This window comes from Octopus sinensis, linkage group LG2 (assembly GCF_006345805.1).
Source record: "Octopus sinensis linkage group LG2, ASM634580v1, whole genome shotgun sequence".
In the NCBI taxonomy this organism is placed as follows: Eukaryota; Metazoa; Mollusca; class Cephalopoda; order Octopoda; family Octopodidae; genus Octopus; species Octopus sinensis.
Window position 1 is genome coordinate 175,487,801 of NC_042998.1, and position 19,477 is coordinate 175,507,277.

The following is a 19,477-nucleotide window of genomic DNA, read 5'->3' on the forward strand; positions in this document are numbered from 1 at the left end:
GTATAACACTTCTAAATTAACATGCACACGCAATAAAATACGAAAAAATGTTAAGTGTTTGGGTGGATAATATATCACATCGTCACTCGCCGAAATCTAAAAGAACTATTTGTACAATTTTATCGTTCTTTCGCATATTTTACTTGTTGCACAAAACTAAAAAAATGCATAAAACATTGTACATACATTTTAAATAGAACTAGCAGTATAGTCCAGCGTTGCTCGGGTTTGTTTTCTTTTCGACCCTTTAGAATTGGAATTTTTGAAAAGTAAAACTTTTGCATTATGTAGCTTGTTATTCTCTTTCATTGAACATTTTTCTGGTTGAAAAATGGCGACACAGCAGTCAAAAAATCGTAAAAAATAGGTATTTTCATAGAAAAAAAGCACCTTTTTGATGTAAATAATTTTTGGTCTTAACATAGTCCGATTTGAATTTTTTCTTCTACAGAAGGAAGAGCAAGCCTTTTTCAACAATACTCTCAATTTTGGTCAACTTGCGCCGCAGGGTCTCGGAGGAGATAGTGTTAGTTGAAGGCTACCAAACCTGCCACACACACACAGACAACTTCAGCTTTATATATATAGATTACAAATGAAAGCTGTCACCCTCGACATCATTAAAACTTCTGACCGTGTCGAGCATGCAAATCTTTTATCGGAAATGATAGAGTGCTCCTCATATAGCAGATTTGAAGCCGAATCGCTGGATAGCCGAGTAGATATCACAATTAAATTATAGTCGTTTCACGTGATCGGCCGATTAACCGACCAATCATCGTCAAGCCATCGCATGATTCGACTTCCTAGAACTGGAGCCTTATTTAAAGGTATGTTTTTGATGGTAACTCCAGAATGTGAGGCAGCTGTTCCCCCAGTGTTGAGTTGGCTTGAGTCACCATTCTCATGCTAGTTTAGAAGACAGATTTTGTCGTTGTGAAGATAGTGCAATTACTTTCCAATTGTGATAGGCCAACCACAGATCGCGATATACCAGTTAGATTGTTGTAAATTCCAGAGTATGTCTCTCCTGGCGTGTAATTGTCGTTGTTATTTTTCATCCAAAGACCAACACTGAAAACACTATGTGCAGTAAATAAAGCTTCTGTCAATTGTTGGTGAATGTTGTTAATCATTTTTACACGCAGCCCTAGAAAGATATTTTCGTTTTCCATCAACATCAAATACACAAAAGATAATTCACGTCACTCACATCATGAAGTCTAGTATGTCTGAGGGTTTAGTTTTAGTTTCTATTCTATTCCTCCTGTTCATCAATGGTTTACTCACCATCATTCCGACGTAAGCCTTCATTCTTCCTCAGTCTTTCATAACTATCTATCACCCTCACGCGACATAGATACCACACGCCAAATCTGCACCAACTCCATGAACAGAGACCTCGAAAGGATCCCTCAATGGGGTCATGCTAATCTTGTTTCTTTCAACAACAAAGGCACTCAAATGCAGTTCATATCAATGAAATATTATCGCATTGCACATCTCTTAATCATGAGCATCGTGCAGTCAGAGCCTTCTCGAGAGCTTCAAATATTGGGCGTGGAAAGCACACACTTAATATGGAACTTCAGCTCCTTACAATTGTTGACACTCGACAAAGCTCTGATGAGGTCTGCAACTGAATATTACTTTCACATCAAGGACGCTGCTATTGTTATACACTCAGATAATATGGACCATATCTAGAAAAGTGTTATCCGACTGACAAGCATAAAATCATTCACGGACACCCTCCAGTCTCTGGTCCACAGGTGCACTGTCACTTCTATTTGCCTTTTCTACAGTTATCATAATGGACTGTTCCTCGGAGCTGTGAATGCTCACCCCCAAACCGATAGAATAAGTGTCAGGCTTTAAAAAGCGTGTTCTGGGGTCTCTTTGTTTGACTAAAACCCTTCAAGGCGGTACCCCAGCATGGCCACAGCCCAATCACTAAAAGAGAATGACCCTAAACTGCATCCAGTGGTGAGGCTCCAGTGCGTGTGTTCTGTGATTCTGAGGAGAATAGAGTTACTCCTTAGTCGCCATTACTCCCCGTTCCGCTCTTACCCGGAGCGGTAGTACCGTTTAGAGTATTACTCATCTATGGGTTAAATAGTCTTAATGGCTAGGTATATTAGACAGACATGACGTGCCAGGATTCTGGGTCCGTGGACATGTCTTGTAGCAACCGGTAGCCACGTACAACCAAGGTGACTGCTCCCGCGCTTCGGAGGAAGGTTTTTAAGCCAGAGGCTAGGATGATGAAACTCTGACGTAAAACCTACGACCTGAGGACCTTGCTGTTACCGTCCCAGCTTTCCGCGCCATGGCAGATGAACCTCATGTGTAAAAGGTGGGGAGCAGTTCAGCGCACACTGCACATCACCTAAAAGCTCCACTGCTCAGGTTCGACGGACCCGTCCGCAAACACCAATCATACCAAACCCAGTGACGATGGGAAAGGGGTATAAACGGCAAGTGGAAGATGACTCTGGAAGTTGCGGTCCTGTATGCAGGCGATCCAGGATGTTGGTCGTCTGATGTTGACCCGGAGATGACATCGTCATTCGGCACAACCTGAATGACCAAGCAACCTTCTCTAGGACTGCTTGCTTTACATGGAGAGAGACCTAGAAAAAGTGGTCTAAACAAATTTCATCTCCTATACCCATATTTGGCAAACCGCGGTCAACGGATATCTTCTCTTGCGGTCGAACAATATCAAGAATGAAAAGGTACACACCAACCTATAACGGCGTGAAAGGATTGAAAATTGCATGTTAGAACATCAGCACCATGATAGACACAGCCGACAGCAGACGTTTAGAACGTAGCTCCGCTTTAATCGCACACATACTGTCAAGACTGCATGTTGATATCGATGCTGTCAGTGAAGTCCGCTTTCCAAAGGAAGGTAACCTACAAGAGCTTGATGCCGAATACACTCTCTACTGGTCTGGCAAAACAACAGCAGAGAGGCACCTTTCGGACATTGGCTTCATGATCAGAAACTCAATAGCTTAGAAGCTTGAAAACCTGACAACAAGTTATTCTGGCGGATTCAGAGCCTACAGGCTTGTTCTCAGGCAGCTTCGAAAGAAGTGCCAGGAACAAAATAAAGGGCTGTATGTAACATTTGTTGACCTGACTAAAGCATTTGACACTGAGTAGGAAAGGCATGTGGCAGATCATGGTTGTTCCCCAAAGTTCTTGAACATGATCATTCAGCTGCACGAAGACTAGTGTTGTCACGTCAGGCTTAGCAGTGACCTCTCCGATCACCAACGGAACCCTTTCCGATCACTCCGACGACTACAGGCCCACAAAAGACCCTGGAACAACTGGTCCGAGACCTCCTCTATGACGACGATGCTGCCGTTATTGCCCACTTAGAAAGAACCTTGCAGTGTATCAATTCCTGCTTAGCAGAAGCTTCCCAGTTCTTTCGGCTGGAAGTCAGGTTAAAAAGACGGAGGAACTTTACCATCCTGCACCTCGGGAAGAGTACCGCCCTTCCCATATCACGATTGGCGAGACTGAATTGAAAACGGTCCATTAGTTTATCTACCTGGGGTGTACCATCATATCAGATGCTAAGATCAATAGGAAAGTCGATAACAGACTAGCAAAGGCGAACAGTGCATTTTGTAGATTGTACAAACGTGTGTGGAACAACAAACTCAAAAAAGGGCACTAAGATCAGCGTGTACAGAGTCATAGTTCTTCCCATCCCCTCTGTATGGCTCAGAGCCGTGGGTCACTTATTGTCAACATCTATAATTCTTCGAGCGCTTCCACCAGCGCTGCATCCGCACCATCCTCAACATCCACTGGACTGACTCCATCACCAATGTTGAAGTCCTTAAACAAGCAGAAGTCGCCAGTAGCAAAGCCATGTTGTTGAAGACCCTGCTACGCAGGGTAGGGCATGTCTTCAGGATGAAGGATCATCTCCTGCCCAAGACCAAAGGAACAATACAGGTATTGTCTGAAAAAATCCTTTGGTGCCGGTCACATCGACCTTCACCAGTAGTTCGCCCTAGCCGAGGACCTTGACGCCTGGCATCTCACAATCAACCATGCTGTCTCCTCCTTTGAAAAAACCTCGCAGGGCCACTCTTAAGGACAAAAATGTGTTGGAGGAAGAACCGAAAAACCGTGCCATCAAATCCTGACCAAACCTTCAACTGCAGTCATTGCGGCCGTGCCTGTCTGTGCCGCATTGGCCTTGTCAGCGAACGTGCCTTCGCGAAGACAAGTCGAAATGTGTGTGTGTGTGTGTGCGTGCGCATCTGCAATGCGTGTGTATGTGTGTCTGTGTGTGTGTATGAGCAGAAAACGTAGACCAGCTCCTTCTTAATCTTCGTTCGCGAAGCCAAGCCGAGATGTGTGTGTGCGAGCGCGTCTGCAATGCGTTTATGTGTGTGTGTGTGTGTGTATGTGTCTGTGTCCTCCACCACCGCTTCACAACTGGTGTTGGTGTGTTTACATCCCTGTAACTTAGCGGTTCGGCAAAAGACACCGATAAAATAAGTAATAGGCTTAAAAAAAGTACTGAGGTCGATTCGCTTAAGATGGTGCCCCAGCATGACTGAAACAAGTATATATATATATATATATATATACATATATTCCTTTATTCGTCTACTAGTTTCAGTCATTTGACTGCGACCATGCTGGAGCACTGCCTTTAGTCGAACAAATCGACTCCAGGACATATTCTTTGTAAGCCTGGTACTTCTTCTATCGGTCTCTTTTTGCGGAACCGCTAAGTTACGGGGATGTGAACACACCAGCATCGGTTGTCAAGCGATGGTGGTGGGGGGGACAAACACAGACAAACACACACACACGCAAACACACACACACAACACACGTGTGTGTGTTTATATATACATAAATATATATACACACATGTGTGTGTGTGTTTATATATATATAAGTATATATGCACACACATACATATATATACACACACACACATATATTTACATATATATATATATATATATATACATACATACGTACGTACACACACACACACACACCTTCTTTTCCTTCTCTCGTGAGTTTTTCGTCTTTCCTCTTTCTGACGATGAGCCATGCTTGAAACGTCACACTCCCGTTTTCGTTCTGTCTGATATAATCAGTGCGCGTCCTTTTGACATTTTGTTTTTCCTTGATTTTTCCTGTCTTTGTCTTTATTTTTGAATTCACTATGCATACATAGTTACATTTATTCATTCATACATACATACATACATACATACATACATACATTTATTCATACATACATGCATAGACACATACATATATACATAGACACATACATACATACATACATACATACATACATACATACATACATACATACATACATACATACATACATACATACATACGTACATACATATACTTATATGGGCGTGTGTGTAATAAATCCTCAATTGTAATGTTTTTCTTTCGCCCACAACATACACAACAACACAAGCTTTGAAAAGTGCAACTGGATTAATATTACTTTCGCTGGCGCGTTTGATCTTCCATAGTTTCAGATTACCTCCCACCAATCCGACGTTGACATTGTCAATAGAACAAAACAAATCATGACGGAACTGCGAGACGATAATTGAATGAACATTCTGTAAATCTCTTCCTTCTTCTTTTTTTTCTTTCTTTTTTCTCTCTCTCTCTTCGTCTATCAGTTACTTCAATACCCTAAAGGATAAGCAGCAGAATGGTTCACAAATACCAGTCCCCTGTCAGGGTCTACAAATACCCTTTTGAATTTGTAATGGCGGTAAGCAGATACTTCAGAATTTATTGAACAACAATTAATGATGATAATTGTGATAACTGTGATGATTGGAGGAGGAGGATTTGTATAGCAACAAACACATATATCTATCTTGATGTGACTTTAATTGGCATTAATGTAGTTTGTTCCATGTTCCATTGTTACTTCGTAAAGGAAATACATTTCCCCAAAGACTGTTCGTTATTTATAAATAGTTAAAAAGAAATTTCATTTTTAATTATAACTTTCATTCGCCATCTCAATTCTTCTCTCTCACCTCTTGTCCCAATGTCCTCGTACCTATATTTTTGTCTCATAATCGCGTTTTTTTTCTCTCATGCGCACACATTATACAATCGTTCAATCAATCATTCATATATGTATTTATATATGTATATATATACACACACACTCACTTATACATACCTATACATGCATGCATACATACATACATACATAGACACATAGACACATACATACATACATACATGCATACATACATACATACATACATACATACATACATCATACATCATACATACATACATACATACAATATATACATACATACATACATACATACAATATATACATACATACATACTTACATACATACATGCATACATACATACATACAATATATACATACATACATACATACAATATATACACATATACACACACATACATACATGCATACATGCATACATACATACATACATACATACATATACACCCACACACATTTACATATGAAAACAAGACGTGGTGTCTTCCTGATCTTTAATATTATTGTTTATGTTTCTGTAAATTGCACTCCTGCACATATCTCGAACATGTACACTCCTTGGAGCTACTTCCTTAAACTTGTATCTTTTATTATTAGGGGGCTCCATTTTTTAAACTCTTCTTCCATCGGCAATTTGTTCAGTTTTGCATGGGATCCCCCACTGCAATAGTTTGTCTGATAATGGCTCCTGCTAAATAAAGAAAGGCGCATCACATTTGATTCCTCATCTCTCCTTTAAAACACGGAGATAACTATGCTAAAAAAACAACAACAATACGTGTATGAATGTTTGTATGCATTTATGGATATATGTGTGCGTGTATGTATGTATGTATGTATGTATGTATGTGTGTAATATATCTTTCTCTCCCCCTTTCTGTCTGTCTTTCTCTCTCTCTCTCTTTTTCTGTCTAAGTATTTTTACGTAAATGTGAAGTTTTAGACTTTTGAGACGCTACTGGTTTCAATGCCTTTCCTTATATAAACATATATATATATATATATATATATATATATATATATATACGTTTCATATATATATATATATATATGTACACACACACACACACACACACACACACACACACATATATATATATATATATATATATACATACATATATATATTATTATATGAAAGACATACATATATATAATTATTATATGAAAGACATATACAGTCCCATTTTAAAAATGGGACTGTATAATCACAGGGGCTTTGAAAGACAAGAAAAGTAGCTAAAACAAATAATTGTTCATGTAACATGGAAGCAGTTCCCTACAGAAGTGGGACTGTAATAATCACAGGGGCTTTCAACGACAAGAACAATAGCTAAAACTAATAATAGCCTGTGTAACATAGAAACGGTTCCCTACGACCCAAAGGTAGCTCGATCTGCCAGAAATAAAAGCCAGATTTCACTCAAAACATAATTCTGCTATCTTGAAAAAAAAAAAAAAAAAAAGTGACGACACATTGGATAATGTAATCCTTGATAGGGTCTTATTAAACGACGAAATGGTCACAGTTGGAACGTCTTTGATCAAAGTTTTGCTGGATCAGAGCTGACCTAGCAATAACAATACACATTCAAGTAAATGGGAAAGAAAGTTGTTTTTCTTTTTTAAGAAATTGCTATAGTTTCCCCCTCAATTGTTTGATAGACGAAATAAAGTATAAAGTAATAAATATATTCAATCTACTCGGGTTTTTTTTTTCATTTTGATCTGAAATCGTGCCTTAACACAGAAATGGTTATATTTTGGAAGTGTCAAATGTACCACACGCACTTTTGCACTTTTACAAGCCAACGAATTATACATATATATATATGTGTGACAGTTGTATGACATTACTTTTCCTTTTGACTTGACCCTCCCTCCTGTCATCTTAATGCGGTGTACGGGTAATGACCGGTATTGGTGCTGAGAGGGAAGCTAAATGCTAAACTGTAACGATACAAGCTCTCTCTCTGGGGAGTAGATAGACAGTCGAACTGATGAAGGGTCGTTCTCTGTATTCTTTGTATTACTTGTCTTTTTTCCCCATTTTTTTCACTCGTTATTTGCGTATTTAACTCATTTGTTTTCGTATTTCATGTTGTTTACTGTTTGTGATGTCCTGTAACCATATATGTATATATATATATATATATATATATATATATATATATATATATATATGCATATGTATATGCATTAATATATATATATATGTGCATATATATATATATATATATATATATATATCATTTACATTATATATATATGTAGTCGTAATCATCAATCGCTTTACCTCCAAACTGGGTGCATGCATGATTAGAATGTTATTCGATGAGTTGTAAAGGTGTTCAAAATCCCTTTTATATTTTCGGTTGGAATTACTAAAATTCGCCAGAGTTAAGAGCCAACATTATTGTAGCGCGAGTTAAGAGCGAGCATGCATACACGTACCATAGCTTCCTACAACTGCCCCCTAAAGAGGAATCTCCCGCATTTTGCTCAGATTTATATTAGACATTATTGTATTTTTAGATCAATGGTTTCTTACACTCCTTGTTAAATTAACTATAATTCAGATTCGTTTGAATGGATCCTTACTGATTTATACTTTAATTTTAATAAAAACACTACTATCAATGCACACGCATAATCTCGCGCACACCGCCTCTCTTCTTCGTCTTCTTCTTCTTCTTGTTCTACTACTACTACTACTACTACTACCATTATTGTTATTATTATTATTAGCAACAAACAGTAGGAACAGCTGAAGCTTTTAAATTCTCAACTGAGTTTCACGTTGCCGCTTATTTAAACGATTGATTAATCGGCAGTTGCTTAATTCGGAATTGCGAATCGAGATGCTTCAGCCTCCAATAAAATATACACACAATCTATGTATTGAATACTTACTTCATCCCTAGTTCTTACCAATCAATCGATCAATGAAAGAACCAGTCATATTTATGTGTGTGTGTGTGTGTGTGTGTGTGTGTGTGTGTATAGGCAACATATTACGTTGCCTGATGTTTCTAAACTTTTCCCGTTTCCACCCCGTCTGTTATCATTTGCCTCCCACATTTATTAAAAAAAGTGATAACGAAAAAAAAAAATTCTTAATTCGTCTGACAGATTGATTTTACTCAGACAGCTGCGCCGAAATCTGGTGCTATGCTTGTTACCGTTTTACTGTTGAAGAAAGTCATATTCCTTGCTATTTTTAGCCATCATCTCCTTCCCTTCCATACTCTTCTTCTTCGTTCCTTCCGTCTTTCAATCATTCTCTCATTCTGTCTCTTTCCCTCTTTTTTTCTCTTTCATTTACAACCACGCATAATCGATTGTTTCGTTCGCCCTGTTCTTAAAGGGTGATTTCGTTGTTGAATGCATTTCAAAAATGTCCAACGGAGCTTGTCCTAAAAGAGAGAAAGAGAGAGGGAGAGAGAGAATGTGCGTGTGTATGTACGTGTGCATCTGTGTGTGTGTTCTGTGTTAATCCTTCTGAAAATTGGAGATATAGTGAAGGAGACTTTCATGGTTCAATGCTTAGTTAAAGATGCTGTAAGACTTAAGAAAGTGACTGAATGAATTTTACTGAGATTTTTGCGGGGTTTTCTTTTAGTTATTGAACAAATGTTCTTCATTCTCTTTCAAATTGGATACCAAAACAACACACTCATATACACACTGGCTTCTTCCATCAAATTGATTTTTTAAAAATTGAAGTATAGGAATCAGTGAGTGTATTCTCTATAGAATGTGTGTGTGTGTGTGTGTACAAAAAGTTTTAAGATTTGAAATTTCACTGCTTCATTAATTCAAGTTTCATGCTGAGGGAAGGCAATCATTTAATGAAACTTGAATAATGAGATTAGCAAATTTCAAATCCTATCAGTGTGTGTGTATGTATGTGTGTGAGTGTGCGTGTGTGTATATAACAATATCGGTTTCAAATTTTGGTACAAGAACAGCAGTTTGTGGGTATGAGTTAAGTTGATTATATCAACCCCAGTGCTCAACTAGTACTTATTTTATTGACCCCAAAAGGATAGAAGGCAAAATGAACCCAGACAACATTTGAACTCAGATAGTAAAGACAGATGGAATATTGCTGGGCATTTTGTTCTTGGCCTTCTAATGATTCTGTCAGCTCACTACAACAATATTAAAGATTATGAAGGCGGCAAGCTGGCAGACACACTAGCACGCCGGGTGAAATGCTTAGCGGTATTTTGTCTGTCTTTATGTTCTGAGTTCAAATTCCACCAAGGTCGACTTCGCCGTTCATCTTTTCGGGGTCGATAAATTAAGTACCAGTTGCATACTGGGAGTCAATCTTATCGACTGGCCCCCCCTCGCCCCCAAAATTTTGGGCCTTGTGCCTAAAGTAGAAAAGAATATTAAAGATTATGAGCAGGAGTGGCTTATATAGGCGCAGGAGTGGCTGTGTGGTAAGTAGCTTGCTAACCAACCACATGGTTCCGGGTTCAGTCCCACTGCATGGCATCTTGGGCAAGTGTCTTCTGCTATAGCCCCGGGCTGACCAATGCCTTGTGAGTGGATTTGGTAGACGGAAACTGAAAGAAGCCTGTCGTATATATGTATATATATATGTATGTGTGTGTATGTGTTTGTCCCCATAGCATTGCTTGACAACTGATGCTGGTGTGTTTATGTCCCCGTCACTTAGCGGTTCAGCAAAAGAGACCGATAGAATAAGTACTGGGCTTACAAAGAATAAGTCCCGGGGTCGATTTGCTTGGCTAAAGGTGGTGCTCCAGCATGGCCACAGTCAAATGACTGAAACATGTAAAAGAGTAAAAGAGATGAATTGCAAAGATTTTCAATGTAAAATGACAGACATTACAAGCATCAATCTGAGACAGTAAAGAGCACAATGCTCACTGTTCCCTTGGTGGGATTGTTGCTCTTTTGCTAGTAAATCTTGCATATTTGTATCATTCTATCAAAACACTTAACTTGCCATTATGAAAACCAGTTTACAGGCATTGTGAGGTTTTGACTACCAAATCATTTCAAATTCTGTCCTGAAATTTATGTTATGGGAGCCAAATATTTAGAATTGATTGCATTTCTCAGTGAAAAGCAATGAGTATGAAATATTTGGTATCAGTGTTAATGAAAGCTATTGCAGTTATAATAGAAATTCTAAAGTTTCTAAAATAAATAAATAGAGTTGCATAAGTTAACAAGTTGAATATTTTATTCAGGTCTTGTTTTTGAAAAGCATATGTAAGAATATGGGAAAATAATTGCTTCAACTCTTCCCTATTTGTTCAGATTTAGAGGAATGAAATGGTAAAAGTTAGGTTGGATTAATTTCATGCTAAAAATAGAGCACTGTTGCAAAGGCGCCAAATTTAGCTATCAAATAGCAAGATTATCTTTATAAAAGTACATTTGTTTTCATTCTTAATTTTATACTGGTTATATAGAAAGCTTAAAAACGGAAATGACTATTATATTTTAGCTAATTTCTTTATTTCAACTGACAGTATATATATGTATATATGCGCATGTGCACACAAACACATGTATATGTACATATATTTACATCTATCTATCTATCTATCTATCTATCTATATATATATGTATATGTATGTATATACATATATTTATACTATAAAATTAGATTTAATCCTAAATCTAATTTTTCCCTGTAAGTTTACTCCCTAATATTATTATTATTAATTATATATATATATATATATATATATGTATATATATGTGCACATGCACACATATATATGTATATATACATATGTATATGTACATATATATATATATAAATAGATACATAGATAAATATATGCGTATATATTAACTACTTTATGCTTTAGAATGTGCTTCTTTTCCAGATTTATGATACATCGACGATATATATATATTATATATATATATATACATACACACACACATATACCCATGTATATGCATATGTACACACACACACACACACACACATATGTATGTGTATATGTGTAGGCCAAGTTCTTGGTTGGAATTGTGTAAGGCAGTAAGCAAATATAAAAGACTCCATTCAGTGAATGATTTCTACTTTTAGTATTTTTCTTATTTAAGAAAATGGAAAGCAAAGGAAAACCAATTAAGCCATCATTAATCCTCAGCACCTATTTTAGATCAATTTATAGAAGAGACACCCCTCCCCCATCGTTTCTAGTTTATGTCATTCATATATTCACATATTCAGTATACCACCTACTGAAGTATATTGTACACCTAGAAATGGCTATGAATGTGTTATTTTGGGTATCTAATTTTAGCTTAAAGACTAGCTTGGAATTTAGATTTACATAAGGTGTATTAGGAATCAGTCTTTAAGTGTTTCCTGTAATAATTGGATGCTCTGCAAGTGCATGTGTGTATGGGTGTGCCTATACTCACATGTACACACAGTTTTTGTTATGTTTTTCTGCTACATTGGAAGGTGTTGTTCATAGAGAAGTTTCCTTGGCTATATCACCATACTGTGATAAGAATTATATCTATTTGGTGTATGTTTATTATTTCAGTACATACTGGTCTTAATGTGGCAAGCTGGCATTTTGTCTGTCTTTACATTTTAAGTTCAAATTCCCCCGAGGTTGACTTTACATTTCATCCTTTTGGTGGTGGTGGTGGCGGCGAGCTGGCAGAAGCGTTAGCACGCCGGGCGAAATGCGTAGCCGTATTTTGTCTGCTGTTACGTTCTGAGTTCAAATTCGGCTGAGGTCGACTTTACCTTTCATCCTTTCAGGGTCGATTAAATAAGTACCAGTTACGCACTGGGGTCGATGTAATTGATTTAATCCGTTTGTCTGTCCTTGTTTGTCCCCTCTGTGTTTAGCCCCTTGTGGGTAGTAAAGAAATAGGTAGTGGGGTGGGTGGGTTTGTCAATAAAATAAGTACCAGTTGTACACTGGGGTCAATGTAACTGACTTTCTTTCTCCCCTGAAATTACTGGCCTTGTGTCAAAATATGAAATCCATGTTTACTGATCTTCAATTTTTTTTACCAACTTTCTATAGAAATTCATTCTTCAGTCATTGCATTCCTTCTTCACAAAATAAGCTTTGTGTTTCCATCCTTTTAATTAGTTATTTCAACTTTATGTATTAAACATAGTTGCTTTGTGTGCTTAATTTTATTTTGTAGTCTATGTTTTTTTAAAAAATTTTATGTCTTATTCTTTTATGCATCTGTTTAGAAAGTTTCACCCCTTTATTTCGGAATTTTAGGTAAACTTAGATAACATTTCTGAGATGGTTAAATTCAGTAAACTAGTTTTATATTTTAATCTAAGCTTCCACGTGGAAAGAAAACAAAAAAATTAGAATAAACCCATATGAAAACAATATCAATATTCTTTCTTGAGTCTGAAAGAATTGCATATTCTTTGATGGAATCAATATGTAAATGTTAGACTCCAGTCTGCATTATCTGTATTGTCCAACAATTTTGATCAATATATCTTATTTCTATTATTACTTGTTGCTCTTAGATTTTAAACTCCTCTTGAGGGCGATTTTATCAATTAATTGCTTGGGTAATCTCAAGTAATTGAAGTTTTTCAAATTACTATATTACATATGTGAAAGCTTAATGGATTTGCAAATGTCTGTTAACTCTTTCAAAACTTTGCTTTCTTTGAAAAGAAAATCAAAAGTTAAAAATAGAAAGCATTTATTAAATGGAGTATTTTTCATTAGCTAGAGTTTTAGACAATTTCAACCAAGAAGGAGCTGTTGACATTGTTAGTGTGTGGCCACATAAAAAGCACTCTGTAAACTGGTTAGTGTTAGGAAAGGCATCCAGCCATAAAAACCATGCCAAAGGAGATACTGGAGCTTGATGCAGTCCTCTGGCTTGCCAATTTTTGTTAAAATGTCCAACCCATGCTAGCATGGAAAGCAGATTTTATATAAAGTTTTGTTATAAAGTTGTGTTATATAAAGTTTTAGTCCTCTCGGTTTTAAAGCGTTCCATGTAATCAGTATAAAAATAAGAGTGAAATTCCAGGTGTGGAGCAAAAACCTGGAATCAAAGGACCTTAACAAAGACCAAGGTCCCAGTAAGCAAGAAAATGGACAGGCCCCTACCGCATTCAGGTAAATGGCCCTGCTCAGTATGTAGGGAAAGGGTAGGCAGGAATTCTGTTCAGTGTACCCAGTACAATCTATGTACACACAAGAGGTGCAGTGGAATAATAGGAAGATTAATAAAGAAAGTAGTGTTTGTATGTGAAAGATGCACAGGAGCCAAAAAGTCTGCAGATACATGGGGATTTGATTTTCTCAGCTGCCCTGGAGGCTCTCTAGATGTGGATAATTTCTGCTACCTATGTGACTTAATTAGCAGTGGGTAGAGGCACAGTGGCCCAGTGGTTAGGGCAGTGGACTCATGGTCGTAAGATCGCAGTTTTAATTCCCAGACTGGGCGTTGTGTTGTGAGTGTTTATTGAGTGCAAACACCTAAAGCTCTATGAGGCTCCGACAAGGGGTGGTGGCGAACCCTGCTGTACTCTTTCACCACAACTTTCTCTCACTCTTTCTTCCTGTTTCTGTTGTACCTGTATTTCAAAGGGTCAGCCTTGTCACACACTGTGTCATGCTGAATCTCCCTGAGAACTATGTTAAGGGTATACGTGTCTGTGGAGTACTCAGCCACTTGCACGTTAATTTCACAAGTAGGCTGTTCTGTTGATTGGATCAACTGGAACCCTCATTGTCGTAACTGATGGAGTGCCACAAATTAGCAGTGGAGGAGGATGTACTGAAAGTATAATTACTGGAATAAGTACTGGATGGAGAAAGATTAGAGATTTTTTACCTGTTGGCAACCAAAGATTTCTCTGAGTGAAAGGAAAATTGTGTGATGCATATGTATGAACAGCAATGCTACATGACAGTGAAATGTAGGCTCTGATTGCAGAGAATATGCAAAGACTAGAGAGGAATAAAGCTAGTATGCTCTGCTGGATGTGTAATATCAGTGTACATGTGTGACAGAACACTAGCATATTGAGAGAAGAATTAGGCATAAGAGGAATTAGATGTAGTGTGCAAGGGAGAAGACTACACTGGTTTGGTCATGTGACATGTATGGATGAGGACAGCTTCATAAAGAAGCACTGATCACTTAAAGTGAATGGAACTTGTTGAAATGAGAGACCCAGGAAGACATGGGACAAAGTGTTGAAAGCCTGTCTCAAGACACTGAGCCTCACAAAGGAGATGACAAAGGACCAAAATATCAGGTACCTTGCTGAATTGATATCCTAATTCCACTTTGGTAATGCTTGTCCATGAGGGGCTCTGCCCCTCCCCTCTTCCATCCTCTCTGCCTCATCAACCTTTTCCCCCAACATTTCATCCCTTAACACCCATCACTTCTATCACCTGAGAGTAGAATAGGCACATACTACATTCCCTGCTTTCTCAGATACCTTTCTACCCTCACCCTAAATCACTTCTATTTCCTATTATCCCCCCCCCCACCTACTTTCTCCACCAGTTACCTCCTTTCTGTGCCTTCTTTCACTTGTGCTGTTCATTAACATCTCACTTATCTGCTATCACTATACTGTACCCCCACTTCCCTCAGCCTCTCCTATATTTCTCTCCATCATCTGTTACAGTCACCTTTATTCTGCCCATTCACCCAGCTCAAACCTCTATATCAGCTTACTTATTCTCACTACCCTAATGTCCCTCAAGAGTATGTCCTGACATACCTTTGACATCGTCTCTCTCACTATTGCTCTCCTTACCTTACTCTCTGACTCTCCTTTCTTTTCCATCTGGAGTATCCATGTATCTACTCTACAGCAAGACATCTATCTGAAGAAACAGAGAAGAGTTGAAGAAATTATTTTCTCATATTCTTACTCATGCTTTTTGAAAACATGACTAGAATTTCTATTCAGTTGATTATCTTAGATAATTCCCTGCTTTTAGAACGTTTAGAATGTCTCATGAGTGCAATTTTTCTGATTGATATATATTTTACACTTCTTGTTTATTATTGAGAAATGCCTTCAGTTTTAAATATTTGATTCCCTTAACATATTTTGGAACATAAAATGCTAATATTCTTGTTATGTAATGAGACCCTGTACATAATTAAAAATGACTTATTAGACTCATGTTAGAACCAAAGAATTATGTTTGAATATGTGAGGCCTAAGTCTTTACAATGTTGTTCGGGATTTACTTAGAAACTCTTTTTGTGGATATTAGCTTCAGTTACTTGACTGGAACATGGAAACATTATAAGTGCTAGGATATATTAGGTAACATATTATTGATCTTGTGTGTATCTTGTTTGTGACACAGAAGAATGCTGTATTTCTAGACTTCATGTGGTGTTGTAGTACTAAACCAAAAGTTCTAAAAGCCTGAATAAATATTTTAAATGCAGCCCCAAAAGCTGGTTAGGTTCATGATTCAGTGTTGATTAGCAAAAGCTGCTCAACAACAATTATTTCTTCCCAGTCTGTTGGGTTGAATAGTAGCTGTAGAAAACAAAACATGATAATGTGTGAACTTGAAAAATCAAACAATCTATGACTTATTCTGCAAATAAATGTAAAGAGGATAAAAAAAAAAAAGTGATTTCTGCTGTTGTCATTTGTAAAAGCCAGTTTGTTGAGAATTACATCTTACTTGTTTAACTGGTCATTATTTCTGGTGTCCACCCATTTATTTAACAGTATGTTTTATTGACATCATCCCATAAATTACATTTAGTGTAGTCTGGAGATAGTAAAACCATAATGTGGTTAGAGGAATGATTCTAGAATCAGGTTGTCTAATAAAAGTTTAAGTGAGTGAATCAGCTTCCTTCTTGTAAATATTTCATCAAAGAAAATTTGTTAGTGAATATGTGTAGCGAGAGCTTATATAGGTTAAACAAGTATCTTTAAAATTGCAGTATCATGGTGGTTAAGGAGTTGGTGGCTGTTACAGCTTATGGCTTATGAATTCATATCAAGTCAAAGTAACTATGCTGTGTTCACATTAATTTTTTTCTTTTTTTTTTCCTTTATGGCTTAGTCAGAATAGGAAGGTCAATGTCCATGACTCTTTTCAGAACCTCTGAGACTTTAGAAGGAAGTTATCTTCAGACTGGTGGCCTTCACCAAATACTTGCTTTGGAATGCATTCTTCTTAATGTGTCCAAGGACTGTGTTGGCATTACCTTGGGTGACAGACTGAGTCTCTGTCCCAAGAACAAGAATTGTCTCTATGAGAAGCATTTACTAGTTCCTTTCCCAAAGCTGTGGTAGAAGATATCTGCCAAGAATTTTGATGTATTGATAATGGGTGTGTTGTAAAATTGTTAGCTTCTCAACCATGTAACTGCAGGTTCTGTTCCGCTGCATGGCGCCTTAGGCCAGTGTCTTCTACTATAGCTTTGGACAAACAAAAGCCTTGTGTATAGATATGGTAGATGGAATTTAAAAAGCCCATTGTATATGTATTTATATACATATCCTTTTTATAACCTTGCACTAGCACCATAGCTTTTTAATATCCTTTTTATAACCTTGCACTAGCACACACACACACACACACACACACACACACAACACACACACACACACACACACACATGTACACACAAACACACATACACATGTGTCTCTGTGTGCATTTGTGTCCATTGTCTTGACATCATACACCAGTTGTAAACAAATATTGCTATTATACAAATGGTATTGTTTGTTTCTAGTTTTTCATGAAAACACATGTGACCATAGAGAAATGTTACTTTGTTTGGAAAGAAGTGAGGATTGGTGACAGGAAGGGCATCCAGTGACAGAAAATCTGCCTCACTGAATTCCACCTGACTCATGCAAACATGGAAAAGTAGACATTAAAGCAATGCTGATGATGTTGGACTGAAATAAATCCATCTATTCATCTTCTCTGCTTACTATTCCTGGGAGGTTTGTTGGGATAGAGTCCTCAGGTACCGCTTCCATAGGGTCCTATTAGAAGCAGTCATCATTAGGTTTTCTGGCTGGATTCTCAATTATGACCAACTGAAACTATGGATGTTATCCAGCCATCTCATTCTTGGTCTGTTCTTGACTTTCCTGCTGTTTAGCTTGGTTTGAAGAAACCATTTTGCAATTTTTTCCTGCAACATTCTGATCAAATGTTCATAGTACTGGAGCTGTAACCTCTCAATGTAGACACGTTGCAGCTCTACCTAGAGAGACTCCATGATTTCCAAGCTAAACTCCCTGTCAAGTAATGTTATTGCAGAGATCCTTTGGAGGAACCCCGTTTCAGCTTCTTATATTCATGATCATAGTCTTTTGTTCATTACTTAACTTTCATGACTGTTAGTGAGGACAGGCACAGAAACTAAATTGAAGATAGTGCATTTGGCCTTTTTATCTATTTCTCTTTTTCTGAGGATTGAATGATGGATGTGACACATTACTGTGTGAGCACCTACAATTTTAGCATCCAATTCGGCTTCCTACTTTCCATCACTTGTGAATATGGCAGGTCAGATGTAAATACCAGTTTGGCACCTGGCTCGAATAAGGCCTCAAAAAGCTTCAGTATAAAAAGGTTTCAAAAAGAACAACCATATCGCATTGTCCATAGTGTGAGTTAACAAGGGGTGTGTTCAGATCCTAGGTGAAGGGATTTGTTCAAAAAATATATTACAGTTTCCACTCAGTTCTGGTTCAACTGGCAATAATCTTGCAGCTTCTTCTGGGAGGTGTGGGGAGGAAGTTCAAATGATGTGACCCAGGACCATGAAATAGGTTCAGGAGGGGACAGCCATTAAATATTGGAAATTGGAATGTCACATCCCCTATGAGGAGAGAGCAGGAAGTAGTGGAGGAGACCAAACGTTACCAGTTGGATATAGTCGGTGTCTCCTCTACAAGGTTCCATGGCTCTGGTAGGTTTGGTTGGAGGATGGAAACTCCACTGAAATAATGTTTAGAATCATTAAAACTGTAGGTCTGAGAAAACACCTTTGATTATAATAAAATAGATCTTGTGGCAAAATGGTGACTAATGCATTTAGTTTTTGTGGCAGAGAAGTAAATGCTAAAGAATTCAACTTGTAAGTTGATAAATCTAGTTTGACAACAGTAAATTATAAGTCTACTTTGACAACAGAAGATGAACTAGAAAAATTTCTAATGACTTTGGATATAGAAAAAAAGAAGAGCAGCTTGTTTCTATTTCTGCAGTTCCAAACTAAAAATATTCTCTGTATAAATGTTAGTATGTCATTAATATATGAAAGAAGTTAGAAATATCAGCAAGAACACTGTTGTGAAGACATTCATATATCATTAATATCATTTAAATGCTACTCCTTAACTAATATT

The 19,477-nt window shown here is 37.4% G+C and overlaps 1 protein-coding gene across 3 annotated transcripts in view; it reads left to right on the top strand.

The window, feature by feature from the left end:
* The first annotated feature begins 5,575 nt into the window (after positions 1–5,575).
* The window catches only part of LOC115222609 (SEC14-like protein 5), a 114,384-nt gene continuing 100,482 nt past the window's right edge, over positions 5,576–19,477 (top strand). For 2 of the 3 annotated variants that reach the window (XM_029792930.2, XM_036500466.1), the window contains exon 1: positions 5,576–5,803. In XM_029792930.2, coding sequence (XP_029648790.1) covers positions 5,741–5,803 — 63 coding nt within the window. In that variant the 5' untranslated portion in view covers positions 5,576–5,740. The remainder of the gene's footprint in view (positions 5,804–19,477) is intronic. The other variant, XM_029792915.2, reaches the window with a different exon arrangement.